At 41.6% G+C, this 19,674-nt stretch overlaps 1 protein-coding gene across 4 annotated transcripts in view; it reads left to right on the plus strand.

Annotated features, from left to right (window-relative positions):
• Positions 1–19,674, plus strand: part of LOC120871947 (zinc finger protein 708-like) — an 87,656-nt gene that overhangs the window by 17,443 nt on the left and 50,539 nt on the right. For 2 of the 4 annotated variants that reach the window (XM_040251999.1, XM_040252000.1), the window contains 2 exons: positions 2,843–3,109; positions 15,159–15,443. The exons of the other annotated variants lie outside the window; for them this stretch is intronic. In XM_040251999.1, coding sequence (XP_040107933.1) covers positions 2,843–3,109; positions 15,159–15,313 — 422 coding nt within the window. In that variant the 3' untranslated portion in view covers positions 15,314–15,443. Of the gene's footprint in view, positions 1–2,842; positions 3,110–15,158; positions 15,444–19,674 lie in introns of those variants that run through there. 4 annotated transcript variants of the gene reach the window in all.

A 19,674-nucleotide genomic window follows, 5' to 3' on the forward strand; every position in this document is an offset into this window, starting at 1 on the left:
CTTTAAGCATTTTCCACAGTTTCTTGATATCCACACAATCAAAGACTGTGGTCTAGTAAATAAAGCAGATGTAGTTGTTTTTCCAGAACTCTCTTGCTTATTCTATTATCCAAGGGATGTTGGCAATTTGATCTCTCATTCCTCTGCCATTTCTAAATCCAGCTTGAGCAGCTGGAAGCTCTTGGTTCACATACTGTTAAAGCCTCGCTTGGAGAATTTTGAGCCTTTCTATTGTTTGAAACAAGGGAAATTGTGTAGTAGTTTGAGTGTTCTTTAGCATTGGCTTTCTTTGTGATTGGAAGGAAAACTGACCTTTTCTCGTCCTGTGGCCACTGCTGAATTTTCCAAATTTGCTGGCTTATCGAGTGCAGAACTTTAGCATTATCTTCTTTCAGGACTTGAAATAGGTCAGCTGGAGTTCCATCACCTGCACTAGCTTGTTGGTCTTCATGCCTTCTAACACTGACTTGACTTTGGATACCAGGATGTCTGTTACTAGGTGAGTGATCACACCATCGTGGTTATCTCGGTGATTAAGATCTTTTTTGTATAGTTCTTCTATGTATTCTTGCCAACTTCTCTTAATGTCTTCTGCTTCTTTTAGGTCCATCCCTTTTCTGTCCTTTATTGTTCCCATCTTTGCATGAAATATTCCCGGTACCTCTAATTTTCTTAAAGAGATCGCTAGTCTTTACCATCCTATTGATTTCCTTCCCATTTAGGTCTCCACAGAGCAATGAGTAGAGTTCCCTCTTTCAATCATAGTTTGAAAGTCTCTCTTTTTATTTGATTTCTTAAAACTAGTACTTTATTAAGTTTCTCTTATTTGTATTCAGCTTCCTCAGACAGTGCCTTATGTCTCCTCAGTTTCTGCTTAGTTCTCTGTCACTATCATCTATGATTTTTAAATTGAAACATCTAATAGACCCTTCTCAGAAACATGTGTGGCAAGAAGTGGATTTAAGAATTACTAGGCACCTAGGATATGTGAAAGTGTTTGGTGTCTCCACTTAAGATGACTAAAAGCAAGAAGTAATCATTAGATTGCCTATCACCTCTTAATTCAGTGGTCCTTGGAGGTTTTTATCTTGTTTCTTCCCCATAACTTATTTCTTTGCCATCTCATTTTGTCCAGCCTTCTGTTTGTGGTCTCTGTTTTGAAGAGTGCAGGAATGTAGTTAGTCTTCCTTCTGGTATCTGCACCTTGGTGGGTGAGGTTGGTTCAGAGGTTTGTGCCCTTATCCTCTCTTGATCTGTGCTCTGCTGTTAACCTTGACCAGAGCCTGCCCTGGATATTCAGGGCTGTTTCCTCCTTGTTCTTTGGTTGTTACTGCCCTCTCTCTGGTGGGGCCTACTCCCTGCATGGTTGAATAGAGGCCCCCAGATCTGAGTCTTCGCTGTGATTCTGATCTGTGGTGCGAGGCAGGTGGGATTGGAGCACACCCACTGGGAGAGAAGTCACTGAGTGTTACTCTTCTGGGGATGTTCACCTCAGGGTGTGCTCTGGTGCCCCCTCTCATGCGTTATGCAAGCTCCTATGTTATGTAGTATTGGCACTGCTGTTGTCCCCACCTTAACCATGGGCATGATGGCACATGGCCCTGGTGTCTCTCAGATGTTGTTTTCACAAGGTCACCAGCATAGATTCAGTGAAGTCAGGTCCTGGGATTTCATTCAGCCTGGAGCTGGACCTGCTGTTGTCCTATGGGGCAGCTCAGGCTCTATCCTGGCCCAGCTCCCTTGTGTAGGAGCCCACAAAGTCTACAGCTGCTAAAGCTATTCCTGCCATGAATGAGAGAGCCCTGGTATTTGATTCAGATGCTCTGTAGGGGCTGAGGTTATAAAGCCGGTCGTGGGTGTAAGACCCTGGCTTGTGTTGCTTCAAGGAGAGGTTTCAGCTTTTCTTCTTTATCCCTGGGTTTCACCTGTGCTTTCAGCTCCCTCTGTGCCTATGGCCAACTCACAGGTGTCTGCTCCTGAGGCTGCCCAGAGCACAGGAGTCTGCTGATTGTGGAGGAGGTCAATGGGGGAGGCCATGACTGGGGGCTCAAAAGACCTATGTGGGTGGGGTTCTTCATAGTCCCTGTCAAGCAGGGGCGGGCACAAGGGACAAGAGATGCAGTGGGCTTCTTTTTTGGGCATCACTCACCAATGGCACTCTGCTCTCTTGTGGTTCAGGCTCCACCACAAGCATCCCGTTTGCAGAGCTCCTCCCTCACTCCCATCCCTTCAGGCTGTTTCCTCACAGCCAACTGCAGTCCGCTGCCTGGGTCTGCCCTCCAAACCCCGCCTTTCAGCGCCCAGCCCTCGTCCGCGTTGCTGGACACGCCTCCCGGGCTGGGCGGGCAGGGCTGGGGCCAGTACCCTGCGCGCAGCTCTCACTCTGTCCCGCCGCCACACGCTGGTTGCCGTGTTCTCTTCCCACAGAGAGTGAGGCTCTCCTTCTGTCCAAACCGAGCTCCCCCAGGGAGGGGCTTCCCCCAATATGGAGACCTCTCCTCACCTTCATCTCCCCGCAGGGTTGCAGGCCTGAACCCTCTTTCTCTCCTCTTCCTTTTCCTTCTTTCTTTTGTCCTACCTGGCTCAGCAGGAGTCTTTCTTGTCCTTTCAGATTTCCAAGGGCCTCTACTAGTGCTCAGCTGGGCTCTGTGAGAATTGTTTCATTTCTCATTCATTTGTGGAGAAAGAGATGAGCTTCACATCTGCCTAAGCCTCTAGCATCATGATACTTCCGTCTCTGTTTTAGTTTTAAACTAGCTAATGGTCATCAATTTTTTCTAAATCTTTAAAGATATTCACTGAGAATAGCAGGGAAAATTACTTGTTATTTGGTATCTTTCAGCTATGTCTCCACAAGACACCCAGGATTTGATGCTGAAGAATGCAGCGTTAGAAGATGTATTCTCAAAAGCAAACCTAGGAATAGATGAAATATTTCTGAAAGACTGGGAATATACAAGGGTATATGAAAGACAGAGAGGATGTTTATATGGATATAAAGAAATGGAAACAGTTACACATAATGCTAACATTACTGGAAAAAGAAATGAACAACGTGAGTCAAATTGGGAAAAACACCAACTTCAGTCTTCAACGTCTGCCAAGAAGTGTAAGTGTTTCAGAAAAGATTTCCATCCTCTTTTGAAACATACATGTTCTGTGAAAGGAAACGTGGAAAATCTGAAAGGTAATCTAGTCTCTACTGCAGCTACTCATTCAGACAATTCTGAACGTAGGCTTCGACTAAACATACATTCAAGCATGTCTGAACACCTACAATTTAACAAGTGGGCAAACTCACAATCTAATCAGTTTGAGGGATCCATGAGCAGGGGGTCATTTGTCTTCCCCCAACAGATATTTTCTCTGCATTCCAAGATGTATCATGGTGATGATAATGGAACAGACACAATTCAGCCATCATTGTTCAATACATATTGTGATATGGTTGATACACAACAACTTTCCATGTGTAGTAAAATGAGTCACACGTTAAATAAGAGCTCCAATTCCAATAATTACAAGAATATTTATGGTGGAGTGAGAAGGTATTCAGGCAATGAAACTGGGTATACAGTTGGAGACTCAAACCTTATGAAACATCAGGGACCTGAATCTTCAGACAAGGATTCTAAAAGTAATAAATGTAGAAATACCTTTGATCAAATGTCAGGTTTTTCTCTAGATAAGAGTACTTGTACTGAAGAGAGGATTTGTAGTGAATATGGTCAGGTTTCTAATCAGTCTTCAGAACTTATTCAACAGCACACTATTCAGAATCCACAGAAAGAAAACCAGTGTAAGATATGTGGGAAAGTGTTTAGTAAGTCATGCCATCTAAGTAGACATAACAAAATTCATACAGGAAGGAAACCTTTCAAATGTACAGAATGTAGCAAAGTGTTTAACCTTCGCTCACTTCTTACTAAACATCAGAGAATTCACACTGGAGAGAGACCTTATAAATGTACAGAATGTGGCAAAGCCTTTACTTACAACTCACATCTTACTCAACATTTGCGAATTCATACTGGAGAGAAACCTTATAAATGCACACAATGTTGCAAAGCCTTTGTCTGTTACTCACATCTCACCTATCATCAGCAAATTCATACTGGAGAGAGAGCTTATAAATGTACAGAATGTAGCAAAGCCTTTATCTGTTACTCACAGCTAACCTATCATCAGCGAATTCATACTGGAGAGAAGCCTTATAAATGTAAAGAATGTAACAAAGCCTTTCATCGTCTCTCACTTCTTACTGGACATCAGCGGATTCATTCTGGGGAGAGACCTTATAAATGTAAAGAATGTAACAAAGCCTTTATTCAGCGCTCAAATCTTACTCGACATCAGCGAATTCATACTGGACAGAAGCCTTATAAATGTACAGAATGTAACAAAGCCTTTCATCAGTACTCAGTTCTTACTCGACATCAGCGAATTCATTCTGGAGAGAGACCCTATAAATGCAAAGAATGTAGCAAAGCCTTTATTCAGTGCGCACATCTTACTCAGCATCAGCGAATTCATACTGGAGAGAGACCTTATAAATGTACAGAATGTGGCAAAGCCTTCAGTCATAGTAGTAATCTCACTAAACATCTGAGAACACACACTTGAGAGAAACCCTAGTAATGGAACAAGTGATGGAAGAGGTTTGTCCTAAACATGCATCAAAAAACACAAGAGTTTATACAAGAAACCTATGGAAATGATGTAACAAATATGTAGAAAGTTATTTAATCAAAAGTTAAATTGAAGTAAATATCAGAGATTGCATACTAGAAGTCATTTCATCAATTTTGTTTTTAGAAGTTTCTCTGAAGGAGAATGACTGTAGGGAGTACTCCATAGTTAAAACACATAGAAAATGGATATATTAGCATGAATTGTGACATGAAGGTTAATGGTTCAGTTCAGTTCAGTTCAGTCGCTCAGTTGTGTTCGACTCTTTGCGACCCCATGAATCGCAGCACGCCAGGCCTTCCCTGTCCATCACCAACTCCTGGAGTTCACTCAGACTCAAGTCCATCGAGTCAGTGATGCCATCCAGCCATCTCATCCTCTGTTGTCCCCTTCTCCTCCTGCCCCCAATCTCTCCCAGCATCAGAGTCTTTTCCAATGAGTCAACTTTTCGCATGAAGTGGCCAAAGTACTGGAGTTTCAGCTTCAGCATCATTCCCTCCAAAGAAATCCCAGGGCTGATCTCCTTCAGAATGGACTGGTTGGATCTCCTTGCAGTCCAAGGGACTCTCAAGAATCTTCTCCAACACCACAGTACAAAAGCATCAATTCCTCGGCGCTCAGCTTTCTTCACAGTCCAACTCACATCCATACACGACCACGGGAAAAACCATAGCTTTGACTAGACGGACCTTTGTTGGCAAAGTAATGTCTCTGCTTTAGAAAGTTAACAATTCTTAGCAATGTATGTATGCTTGTTAATAATGACGTGATTTGAGATTATTTGAAGGGAACGTAATTCAGCAGTCAAATAATCCATACTATGCTTTGTTTCTAGTGTGTTTGCAAACATAGGTCTTTGATGGTTTACTAAAGATTAGCCTTTTTATACTGTGTTGCAACCATTTCTATCTATTCTCCATTAGAAGATGAAGGATACCATAATGTAAAATGGACAATGAACATCTAAATGGAGGTATTTGTCATTGATGTGAAATATCTGCAGGTTGCCATGATATAAGTGATCATTTAATCTTTCCATATATTAAAGTAAGACAGAAGTTGGTTGTAAGGTTTCAATAGTAATATCCTTGATTTGTAAGAACACAATGACAGTTCACTGCAATATTGATGTATCTTTATGATATCAACACAAGTCATGATTATAACTTAATCTTGAAATTAAGACAGTGATAACCTAGAAACATAAGAAACCCTTCCTGGAAAAGGCATGGAGTTAGTGTATATCATGCTTGCGAAGTGCTTCCTGGGCTTTGTTTGGTAAGCTGTAAAAATCACAAATCTCACATCATCATATCAAAAAATGAATATTTTTCTCCGTACTTTTTATCTGTATTTAATCATGGATCATACCGTGGCTTGTAAAAGGTTTTGTTTCAATATGTGTGAAATTAATACATGGTTAATAATAAAAGTGAATGGCTTTTAGTGTTTCAGTTGATTATAATGAATGAAATGTTAACCCACCACCAACAGCAACCTCGCCCACCTTATTTAAGGTTGTAGTGAAGAGACCACAATGAACTATTTGGTAACACAGAGAGATGGCATATGTGTAAGTTAGTTTACTCACTAGCTTTAAATTTCTCATAACTTCAGATATATTCCATCATTTCTATGTTGTAGCTCCTCTCCCATTTTGTAACTACTTGGACACTGGGATGATTCTAATAAGAAAGATTATACAAATTATTGTAGACAGTTTCCCTAAACTACTCCATGCTGTTGCTGCCTCAGCATCTGTCTGGGGAGCAGGCAGCCTGCAGGTCCTTGAGCTCACACCAGCCAGTCCTGTAAGCACCTGCACTAGGTGACCACCTTCCTGAGACCAGCAGTCTTGCTGAACCCCAGGGTCTATTCACAGGTCCCCCCTTCAATCACACTGAGAGAATCAATTTCTAGGCAGGCTGCTAAGTCCGGGGATCCCCAAGGAGAGAGGAGTCTGGAATTCTCAAGGAGGAAGTACTTTTTTTCCCCTGTACATTTCTTAGGATTATGTAACAAATTATCCCACTTGAGGACAGTGTCTCAAAAACAAACAAACAAACAAAAAAAAAAAACCTTGTGGCTAATCCTGTTGTCTAAAAATGTAAAGTATGGGAGTGGTTCTAGTGAGGTCTTTACAACCTCCAGACATTCTTTTGATTCACTATAATAACTAATTAATTAAAAGTATATAACTCCTTTGCTAACACTAGTGAGGGGGCACTCTTTCTGCCCCCTTCTGATGTCTAGGTCAGAAGCTTTATCTCTTTTATACTTTAATAAAACTTTATTACACAAAAGCTCTGAGTGATCAAGCCTCATCTCTGGCCCCAGATTGAATTCTTTTCCTCAGGAGGCCAAAAACCCAGGCATCTTTTGTGGTTGAGCAGCAACCTTTCATGCGTTGGAGAGGGGAATGACAACCAACTCCAGTGTTCTTGCCTGAGAATCCCAGGGACGGGAGAGCCTGTTGGGCTGCCATCTATGGGGTCACACAGAGTCAGCCACGACTGAAGTGACTTAGCAGCAGAAGCAACCATTCAATACTGTCACTGTGCTTACCAGAATCCTCATCTTGGTTTGAATGGATTAATCCACACTCAGCCTAGGGAGCCCGAGGCACTTCACACAGTTCACTTCAGTTCAGTTGCTCAGTCGTGTCCGACTGTTTGCGACCCCATGAGTCACAGCACGCCAGGCCTCCCTGTCCATCACCAACTCCCGGAGTTCACTCAGACTCACATCCATTGAGTCAGTGATGCCATCCAGCCATCTCATCCTCTGTTGTCCCCTTCTTCTCCTGACCCCAATCCCTCCCAGCATCAGAGTCTTTTCCAATGAGTCAACTCTTCGCATAAGGTGGCCAAAGTACTGGAGTTTCAGCTTCAGCATCATTCCCTCCAAAGGAATCCCAGGGTTGATCTCCTTCAGAATGGACTGATTGGATCTCCTTGCAGTCCAAGGGACTCTCAAGAGTCTTCTCCAACACCACAGTTCAAAAGCATCAATTCTTTGGCGCTCAACCTTCTTCACAGCCCAACTCTCACATCCATACATGACCACAAGAAAAACCATAGCCTTGACTAGACGGACCTTAGTCGGCAAAGTATTGTCTCTGCTTTTGAATATGCTATCTAGGTTGGTCATAACTTTTCTTCCAAGGAGTAAGTGTCTTTTAATTTCACGGCTGCAGTCACCATCTGCAGTGATTTTGGAGCCCAGAAAAATAAAATCTGACACTGTTTCCCCATCTATTTCCCATGAAGTGATGGGACCAGATGCCATGACCTTCGTATTCTGAATGTTGAGCTTTAAGCCAACTTATTCACTCTCCTCTTTCATTTTCATCAAGTGGCTTTTTACCTCCTCTTCACTTCCTGCCATAAGGGTGGTGTCATCTGCATATCTGAGGTTATTGATATTTCTCCTGGCAATCTTGATTCCAGCTTGTGCTTCTTCCAGTCCAGCGTTTCTCATGATGTACTCTGCATAGAAGTTAAATAAGCAGGGTGACAATATACAGCCTTGACGTACTCCTTTTCCTATTGGGAACCAGTCTGTTGTTCCATTTCCAGTTCTAACTGTTGCTTCCTGACCTGCATATAGGTTTCTCAAGAGGCAGGTCAGGTGGTCTGGTATTCCCATCTCTTTCAGAATTTTCCACAGTTGATTGTGATCCACACAGTCAAAGGCTTTGGCATAGTCAATAAAGCAGATATAGATGTTTTTCTGGAACTCTCTGGCTTTTTCCATGATCCAGTGGATGTTGGCAATTTGATCTCTGGTTCCTCTGCCTTTTCTAAAACCAGCTTGAACATCTGGAAGTTCACGGTTCACGTATTGCTGAAGCCTGGCTTGGAGAATTTAGAGCATTACTAGCGTGTTTGATGAGTGCAATTGTGTGGTAGTTTGAGCATTCCTTGGCATTGCCTTTCTTTGGGATTGGAATGAAAATTGACCATTTCCAGTCCTGTGGCCACTGCTGAGTTTTCCAAATTTGCTGACATATTGAGTGCAGCACTTTCACAGCATCATCTTTCAGGACTTGAAATAGCTCAACTGGAATTCCGTCACCTCCACTAGCTTTGTTTGTAGTGATGCTTTCTAAGGCCCAATTGACTTCACATTCCAGGATGTCTGGCTCTAGGTGAGTGATCACAAATCGTGATTATCTTGGTCGTGAAGATTTTTTTTTTTTTTGTATAGTTTTCTGTGTATACTTGCCACCTCTTCTTAATATCTTCTGCTCTGTTAGGTCCAGACCATTTCTGCCCTTTATCAAGCCTATCTTTGCATGAAATGTTCCCTTGGTATCTCTAATTTTCTTGAAGAGATCTCTAATTTTTCCCATTCTGTTGTTTTCCTCTATTTCTTTGCATTGATCATTGAGGAAGGCTTTCTTATCTCTTCTTGCTTTTCTTTGGAACTCTGTATTCAGATGCTTATATCTTTCCTTTTCTCCTTTGCTTTTCACTTCTCTTCTTTCCACAGCTATTTGTAAGGCCTCCCCAGACAGCCATTTTCCTTTTTTGCATTTCTTTTCCACTTCAATCAGGGTAACTGCAAAGCTGAACTGCACGTTTCGTTTTCTCTGCCTGATTCTAGCTTTACCTCTCTCAGAAATTCCTGCCCTAAATCCTCCCCTACAGAGAGGTCTTAGGTGTGGTGAGTGTGAGGCTTTGAGCTCAGGACTCCTGAACGTTCGTTTGGGGGAAGAAACATCAGAAAAAAATGGGATTTGCTGATGATTCCATTAACGGCCACACTGTAGACCTGCAGATTGATAACTTCTTGGAGTGGGGACCTGACCACCAAGGATTTGTATTCATTGAAATGGTTCAGAAAGAATCTTTAACCAGCTGGTTTCCATCTGGTTTCCCATCAAGATCACGTTACCAGTTGCCGGGGTCCAGCCCCGGTGGTTCCAGGGTAATTTGAAGGTGGGGACGGAATCAGCGTCCTAGGAAAAAACTTATTTAATTACAGATATATAGAGAGATTAGAAATGGATAGTGTAGTAGGAAAATTAGTGGAGAAATAGAGGCTGAATAACTTGATTTACATGGCATACCAATCACCACCTACGTAGGCCACAGGCGTCTTTCCGTTCTCCCGAAGGAGAGGAGGCACTGAGGCCTCCCCGGTCCCATCTTAGAAGCCCAGGCAAAGTTAGTAGCCTTGGTGAGTACCCACGTACCAGATGGGAATTCAGCCAGAAGGGAAGAAAACGACACGGGGGAATCAGTCTTTCCAGAAACTGATCCGATTTCTTTATTTTTTAGGTTTGTTTATATACCTTTTGTTATACATAAGGATGAATACAGAGTCATGCGGGGGTCAGCAGACCTGACCCTTGTCACAATAAGGTGCTTCATATAAAATTATACAAAGATCTTATGGGTTTTACATCATCTTCTGGCCATGAGGCCTGCTGACATTTTATGGCCCTTTCTGATAATGGTCAGTTAACCAGAAAACTTATTTTTTCCAGGGGTGATTTTTTCTTAAACCAGGCGCCACCCTCCAAATAAAGTTGCATTCCTATAGGGTGAGAGTGTAGTGAGTTACAACTAAGAAAGGAATTTACTTAGCCCAAGGTTTAACATGATTAATCTTAAAGGTTAATACTTATTTCTCCTATATGCTAGTTATATTTATTATAAGGGCAAGGAATATGGAAATTTAGCAGCAAATATTGGCTTATCAAATGAAAACACTTCACCAATGTTCCCCTTAAGATCTATTTAGTCTTAAGATAGTGATAAAGTTACATTTTTACATAGCAAGGACACAGTGATTTATAACAAAGTACAATGATCCATAACAAAAGAGAAAATTCATTAACTCAAAAAGTCTAGTATTGCTAACATCAAAAACTAATATATTTCCTTTTCTATATTCCAAATACTTTGATTAATATATTCCCAGGTGCCTAAGGATATGGAGGCCTGGTGGCAATCATTGACTCAACATTGAGAAAAGCCCTATGCTAATTAAGACTTTCAAAGTACTCCAAACTCTGTGCTGTTTATGGTTGAGAGGTTGTCACACAAGCTAGTCTGTCAGCAGAGAGGTTTGACCTGAGACACCCTTGCCACACCCAGGGCAGGGAATTAGCAGCAATTATTGGCACAATAAATGAAAAACCCTTCACCAATATAATTCCTAATCAACCCACTATACTATACTAATAATTTTCTAACTTTTCAAAAGAGTCTGTATATAGAAAGTTTAAAGCATCTCGTGCCTCTCACGGTTGGGAGGCTGTAAACAATCACATGTGGCCAGACGAACCCACTCAAGCAGGCTAGAGAACCTTCAGAGGAGTTTGTAAGTTGAAACACTCTTGTCATGCCCAGGAATTTTTATTAACTGGAGCTGCAAGTTAACTCCTTCTCCGAGAGAAATAGTTATGAGGGAGAGCCCTGCATAAAGTCAGAGGTGTAGGTGAGAGCATAAAACAGACTCTGGTTTTGGGCGTAGATGCTCGGGAACAGGGGGTTTCCTGAGGCTTGATCATGCCTTTGCGTATGCCAAGCCCCCTTCCTCATGACCTTTGCCATGGGCGGAGTTCCTCACGCTGGTTCCTGGCAACCAGTGTCAGGAAATGACCTCAATGGTGCCCTCCCAACAGAGTTCTATGTTGGTCCTTTGGGAACATTACTGTGGTGTGTTGGAAGTGCTCCAGGGGATTGTTAGGGAGGCCCTGGTTAAGGACGTGGCTCCTGGTCCATTTGTGAGAGCTGAGCCCTGACGTCAGTCTGAGGAGAAGAAGCAGGGTTGCTCTAGCTGGATTTGGATCAGGAAAGTCAGTCATCTCACATCGTCTGTGGGAGCAGTGTTAGCAGCTCTCTACGAGGAAGAGAACAATCAAGAAATTAGTTCATAGACTAGTCTCCACATAGGAATTGATTCCTCCTGAATCTCTCCTGAGACAGAGAACAGAAGAGGTCGGTCTTCTCAGCTTTTCAAGGTCCTTCTCTCTGTAGGAGCGGTGGTTGCAGGTTAAAGGGCTGTGTTGATGCCATCAAAGGTATTTTCTCAAAACTCAGAAGTGCGTTTGCAGCATAACATACCCAGAGAATTTAGAGCAGGAGGAACAAGAGGACGAAATGGCAGCTTCTCAGGTAAATGTCCTGTCCTGGGTCTGGGGCTGTGTCTGCTTTTCCTCCTGATATGCCCCAATGAGAATCTGCAAGGCTTTAGCTCTCTGCTCCTAATTTTTCTTCCCAGGCATTTGTTATCATCTTATTTTTTCCCATTTCATCTTATAATAGCCAAGACCTGGCCTTTAGACTCCTTCCTTGTGTCCCAGAGCCTTTTCTCCCTTGTCTGCATCCTCGCTTTCTATGGAGCATGATGAATTCTCCACATGAATCAGCGACTTTCAACTGTTGAAACTATTCTTTTTGTGAGAGATCAGCATTGAGAGTCACTCCTATCCTCACTCCCACTGGGATGTGGTTTGGTGTTGGGAATTTAGGGACGTTGGGAAATGCAGTGATGACTTAGCACTTGAATGCAATTTAGATATTTAAAATAGTGTTTGAAAGTGCCATTATACATAGAACCAACACTCTTCTGTCCATGGGATTTTCCGGGTAAGAATTCTGCAGTGGGTTGCCATTTCCTCCTCCCTGGGATTCTCTCCACCCCGAGACTGAAGCCGCATCTCCAGCATTGGCAGGCAGATGCTTTACCACTTAGCCAGCCGGGAAGCCCAGTGACTCCACTCACTGGTCCAGAGTTTTTCAGAAAATTTTCAACGGGCATTGTACAGGGACATTTTGTTAGAGAACTATAGGAACCTGGCCTGCTTGGGTGATGACAGCTTCCTTCCAGAATCCCTTATCTACCCACAGGGTTTTGGTTCCATCATTTCTAGAATGTTTCTGAAATTTTCTGATTCCCACAATAGTTTGAAATCTCTCCTTTAGGGGAAATGTGTATGTATGAGTTTAGAAAGACTTCAGGATAATTCATTATGTTTTTTTCCTTGATGTACTCTGCCTTCTTCTGTGAGAATCAGTTCCTAGGCAGGTTGATAAGAAGTCTGGGGTCCCCGAGGAGGAGAGGTGGGGGTGTCTGGGACTCTCGAAGAGGAGACAGGGGTCTGGAATTCTAAAGGAGGAGGAAAGGAAAAACACCTTTTTTCCCCTCTACATCCCTTGGTCTTAGACACATAAAATGACTTTTTATTGTCTTTATGTGTCTTAGACACATGACTTTTTCTTTAATCCTAGAACTGATGATTAAACAACAAACAACTCGGTTTAAACTCTGTACTAGGGATTATATAACAACAATGTATCCTGCTTGAGGACTCTTTCTTCTTCCTGAAAACCTTCTGACTTATCTTGATATCTTAGAATCTATATTATAGGAGTGGGTCTGATTCAGTTCCATTCAGTCGCTCAGTCCTGTCTATTTGTGACCCAATGGACCACAGTACACCAGGCCTCCCTGTTCATCACCAACTCCTGGAGTTTCCTCAAACTCATGTCCATTGAGTCAGTGATGCCATCCAACCATCTCATCCTCTGTCATCCCCTTCTCCTCCTGCCTTCAATCTTTCCTAGCATCACGGTCTTTTCAAATGAGTCAGGTCTTCGCATCAGCTCTCCAAAGTATTGGAGTTTCAGCTTCAGCATCAGTCCTTCCAGTGCATATTCAGAACTGATTTCCTTTAGGATGGACTGGTTGGATATCCTTACAGTCCAAGAGACTTCCAAAAGACTTTTCCAACACCACAGTTTAAAAGCATCAATTCTTTGGTATTCAGCCTTCTTTGTAGTCCAACTCTCATATCCATATATGACTACTGGAAAAACCATGTCTTTGACTAGATAGACCTTTGTTGGCAAAGTAATGTCTCTGCTTTTTAATACGCTGTCTAGGTTGGTCATACCTTTTCTCCCAAGAAGCAAGCATCTTTTATTTTCATGGCTGTAGTCACCATCTGCAGTGATTTTGGAGCGCCCCCCTCCCCAAGATAAAGTCTATCACTGCTTAGATTGTTTCCCTAACTATTTGCCAAGAAGTGATGGAACCAGATGCAATGTTCTTAGTTTTCTGAATGTTGAGTTTTAAGCCAACTTTTTCACTCTCTTCTTTCAGTTTCTTTTTATTTTTTTCAAGAAAGAAGAACCTATCTTTACATTGAGTTGAGCTCTTCTTCCAAGAAAAAAAGTGTCTCATATTCATTTTGTCCTCAATTCTTTTCTTAATTTAAGTATAGTTGATGTACAGTATTACATTAGTTTCAGGTATATAACATAGTGATTCAGTATTTTTACAAATTATACTTCATTAAAAGTTATCACAAGACAATGGGAATAATTCCCTATGCTATACAATATATCCAGTTATTTGTCTATTTTATACATAGTAGTTTTTTAATTTATTTATTTTAATTAGAGGCTAATTACAATATTGTAGTGGTTTTCTCTTTCAGTTTCATCAAGAGGGTCTTTAGTTCTTCTTCACTTTCTGCCATAAGGGTGGTGTCATCTGCATATCTGAAGTTATGGATAATTCTCCTGGCAATCTTGACTCTAGCTTGTGCTTCATCTAGCCCAGCATTTTTCATGATGTACTGTGCATATAAGTTAAATAAGCAGGGTGAAAATATACAGCCTTGAGTAGTCCTTTCCCAATTTGGAACCAGTGTGTTGTCCCATGTCCAGTTCTAACTTGTTTCTTGACCTGCATTCAGATTTCTCCGGAGGCAGGTCAGGTGGTCTGTTGTTCCCATCTCCTGAAGAATTTCCCAGTTTGTTGTGATCCACATGGTCATAGACTTTGGCATAGTCAATAAAGGGGTCTAGGTCTGGTAGGATCTCTCTATTGTTAAGTTCTAATCCTGTTATCCGCAAATGGAAATTGTTGGAGTGGGTCTGTTAAAATTTTTACAACCTTCAGACATTCTTTTGATTTATTGTAATTACTGATTTAAAAAGTATATAGCTTCCTTGCTTAGACTAGCAAGGGGGGCACTCTCCACCCCCTTGTGATGTCTACGTCAGAAGCTTCACTGGCCCTTTTCCACTTTAATAAAACTCTGCTACACAAATGCTCTTGAGTGATCAACCCTGGTGCCTGGTCCCTGGTCCCGAAGTTAAATCTTCTTGTTTGGAGATCATAAATCTGACACCCTTCACTGTAACCTATCACTGCATTCTAGGTTAGTGGTAACTGTATAAGCTCTATAGTATTAAATAGTCACACCTTTTCTTAATTTCACAGTTACACACTTACTTTGCCTTCGTAGTAATTGATCAGTATCTCAGGATCTGATGTTACGTGTTTGTTTGTGTTAAATAGGTGATTTAAATAAAGATTTTGGGGAAATCATTTTCCAGGCTGTATTAACATTCTCCCTTGCATTCTCGTCTCAACTGAATACATATTGGATTGGACACTGATGAATCTCTGACAACACAAATATACCTTTCTCTGATGAACAGATCTTATGGCCTCTAAGCTGGACCTGATCACCTTTCTGGAGCAATTGAACAATCCCAGGAATATAAGGAGAATGGAGACAACAGCCATATACGGTAGGAATGAATGGATGGAGATGATGACTCAGATAAGAGGTCCAAGGAGCTGGAGGAGGTGATCCTTCATCAGGTGGTTTTGGAAGATCATCTTCAGTGGAAATGATTTTGGAAAACCTGGGTTTGTGTCCACTGCTGTCATAGAAATGTATCACCTGCCCTATTCTGTTTCTTAAATCATTCATAAATTCATCTCCAGTGATTACTTTCCTTCATCACAGTGTGAACTAAAAGTCTGCTCTTGGCTTGTGAGAAACTGCATTCATTGGTTGCTCTTCCATTTCTTGGGGGTCCTAGGAAAACTGTGCCCATCTTGAGTAACTGTATGACAGTCCTTTTAAAGTTTCTTTGTACCTCTAGCCAAAAATGTGTGAGTGAAGTGGTAGACAAACTGCTAAATTTCTAGGAATACTGGGGAAAGGTTTGTGTATTCTGATTTATAACTTCCTATCCACTGGGAGCTAGAGATAGGACCTTCTAAATAAATTTCAAACTCAAATACTTTTTTCACTACAGAAAGCAAAATCTCCCCAAAGTGAAGAATGCACATCTCAGGTTGACTTCAAAGTTTCTCTTTTCCTTATAAGATCTCATATTAAATATCTTAAGTGTATTTCCCCCAATTCTAAAATGCTAAAATATTTAAACACTCAATTACCTCATAGAATTTTAAAATAAACTAGCATAAACACTTAGCACATTTTCTACCATATTATTAATGGTTGATTCAAGCTATAACAATTTCTAGATTATATAAAGAAATCAGTTTAAAAAATTCTAATTGGAATATAGCTGTTTTATAATTTTGTACTACTGTACCACAAAGAGAATCAATTATACCTATCAGTCAGTTCAGTTCAGCCGCTCAGTCGTGTCCAACTCTTTGGAACCCAACGGACTACAGCACGCCTGCCTTCCCTGTCCATCACCAACTCCCAGACCCTGCTCAAACTCATGTTCATCAGTGATGCCATCCAAAGATCTCATCCTCTGTTGTCTGCTTCTCCTCCTGCTCTCAGTCTTACCCAGCATCAGGATGTTTTCCCAGTGCATCAGTTCTTTGCATCAGATGGACAATGTATTGGAGCTTCAGCTTTAGCATCAGTCCTTCCAACGAATATTCAGGATGATTTCCTTTAGATTGGAGTGGTGATCTCCTTGCAGTCTAAGAGACTCTCAAGAGTCTTCTCCAACACCACAGTTCAAAAGCATCAATTCTTCGATGCTCAGCCTTCTTTATAGTTCAACTCTCATATCCATACATGACTACTGGAAAAACCATAGCTTTGACCTGACAGACGTTTGTCTGGAAAGTAATGTCTATATTTTCTATTGTGCTGTCTACATTGCTCATGGGCTTCCCTGGTGGTGCAGAGGTTAAAGCGTCTGCCTGCAATGGGGGAAACCTGGGTTCGATCCCTCAGTTGGGAAGATCCCTGGGAGAAGGAAATGGCAACCTACTCCAGTATTCTTGCCTGGAGAATCCCATGGACGGAGGAGCTTGGTAGGCTACAGTCCACTGATCGCAAATAGTCAGACAAGACTGAGCGACTTCACTTTCACTTTCACACTGCTCATAGCTTGCCTTCCAAGGAGCAGGTGTTTTCTACTTTCATGGTTGAAGTCAACATCTGCAGTGATTTTGGAGCCCAAGAAAATCAAGTCTGTCACTGTTTTGATTGTTTTCCCATCTATTTGCCATGAAGCAATGGGACCGGATGCCATGATTGGTTTTTTGAATGCTGAGTTTGATGCCAACTTTCTCACTCCTTTCTTTCAGTTTCATCAAGAAACTCTTCAGTTCCTCTTTGCTTTCTGCCAATAGGGTGGTGTCATCTGCATATCTGTGGTTAACGATAATTCTCCCTGCAGTCCTGATTCCAGTTTGTGCTTCTTCAAGCCTGACTTTTCACATGATATAAAGTGAAAGTGAAAGTTACTCAGTTCTGACCAACTCTTCATGATCCTATGGACTATACAATCCATGGAATTCTTTAGGCCAGAATACTGGTGTGGGTAGCCTTTCCCTTCTGCAGGGGATCTTCCCAACCCAGGGACCAAACCGAGGTCTCCGGCATGAGGTACTCTGCATATAAGTTAAATAAGCAGGGTGACAATGGGCAGTCTTGACAGATTCCTTTCCCAATTTGGAACTAGTCCGTTGTAAAATGTCCAGGACTGTTTTTTCTTGACTTGCATTCAGATTTGTCAGGAGGCAGGTAAGGTGGTCTGATATTCCCAACTTACTAAGAATTTTTCACTCTTTGTTTTCATCCACACCGTCAAAATCTGTGGCATAGTCAATAAAACATAAATAGATGTTTATCTGGAACTCTCTTGCTTTTTCTATGATTCAAAGGATATTGGCAATTTAATCTCTAGTTCCTCTGCCTTTTCTAAATCCAGCTTGAACATCTGGAAGTTCTCAGTTCACATACTGCTGATGCCATGCTTGGAGAATTTTGAACCTTACTTTGGTAGCGTGTGAAATGAGTGCAATTGTGCAGTAGTTTGATCATTCTTTGGCATTGCCTTTCTTTGGGATTGGAATGAAAACTGACTTTTCCAGTCCTGTGGGCACAGCTGAGTTTTCCAAATTAGATGACATACTGAGTGTAGCACTTTAGCAACATCATCTTTTAGGATTTGAAACAGCTCAACTGGAATTCTATCACTTCCACTAGCTTTATTCATAGTGATCCTTCCCATGGCCCACTTGACTTCAGACTCCAGGATGTCTGTCTCTTGCTGAGTCATCACACCATCCTGGTTATATTGGTCATTAAGATGGTTTTTTTTGTATATCTTTTCTGTGTATTCTTCTCCCTTTTTCTTAATGTTTTCCACTTCTGTTAGGTCCATACTATATATGCCCTTTATTGTGCCCATCTTTGTATGAAAAGTTGCCTTGGTATATCAATTTTCTTGAAGAGATCTCCAGTCTTCCCCATTCTGCTGATTTCCATCCCACTTTGGTCTCCACATAGCTATGAATACACGTCCTTGTGTTTCTACCATATTTTTAAAAGGCTTTCTTCTTATTTAATTTCTTAAGAACGAGCACTTTATTAAGTTTATCTTATTTGTAATCCACTTCCTCAGACATTGTCTTATGTGTCCTCAGTTTTTGATTAGTTTTCTGTCACTATCATCGATGATTTTTAGATTGAAGCATCTAATAGAACATTCTCAGAAACATGTTTGAAAAGAAGTGGATTAAAGGATTATCAGGAGCCTAGGATTTGTGAAAATGTCTGTTGTCTCCACTTAAGATGACTAAAAGCAAGAAGTAATCATTAGATTGCCTATCTTCTCTTCATTTAGTGGTTCTTGTAGGGTTTGATGTTGCTTTGCTCTCTATAACCTATTTCTTTGCCATCTCATTTTGTCCAGTTTTCTGTCTGTGATCTCCGTTTTGAAGGATACAGGAACCTAGTTAGTCTTCCTTCTGGTGTCTGCAACTTGATGGGTGAGGTTGGTCCAGAGGTTTGTACCCTTATCCCCTTGATCTGGGCTTTGATTGGGTTACTATGATCAGAGCTTGCCCTGGATATGGAGGGGAACTTCCCCATTGCTCTATGGTTTTCACTGCCCTCTCTGTGCTGATGCCTGCTCCCTGGTGGGTGGAATAGAGCCCCTGATCTGTTTCTTAGCTGTGTTTCTCATCTGTGATGTGAGCCTGGTGGGATTGGCACACACCCACTGGGAGAGAAGCCACTGAGTATTGCTCCTATCAGAATGTTCACCTTGGGTGTGCTCTGTGTGTCACCTTTCATGCTCCAGTAAGCTCTTGTGTGATCCTATTATTGGCACTGCTCTTGGCCCCAGCTTAAGCATGGGTCACCCTGCTTATTTAACTCATATGCAGAGTACATCATGAGAAATGCTGGACTGGATGAAGCACAAGCTGGAATCAAGATTGGAGGGAGAAATACCAGTAATCTCAGATATGCAGATAACACAATCCTTAGGGCAGAAAGTGAAGAAGAGCTAAAGAGCCTCTTGATGAAACTGAAAGAGGAGAGTGAAAAAGTTGGCTTAAAACTCAACATTCAGAAAACTAAGATCATGGCATCTGGTCCCATCACTTCTTGGCAAATAGATGGGAAAAAATGGATAGAGTGACAGACTTTATTTTTTGGGGTTCCAAAATCACTGCAGATGGTGACTGCAGCCATGTAATTTAAGGACATTTATTCCTTGGAAGAAAAGTTATGACCAATGTAGACAGCATATTAAAAAGCAGAGATATTACTTTGCCTACAAAGGTCCGTGTAGTCAAAGGTATGGTTTGTCCAGTAGTCATGTAGGGATGTAAGAGTTGGATTATAAAGAAAGCTCAGCACTGAAGAATTGATGGGATACTGAAAGAGTAACTCCCCAGGTTGGTAGGTGCCCAAAATTCTACTGGAGATCAGTGGAG

This window comes from Oryx dammah, unplaced genomic scaffold (genome assembly GCF_014754425.2).
Source record: "Oryx dammah isolate SB20612 unplaced genomic scaffold, SCBI_Odam_1.1 HiC_scaffold_13, whole genome shotgun sequence".
NCBI lineage: Eukaryota > Metazoa > Chordata > Mammalia > Artiodactyla > Bovidae > Oryx > Oryx dammah.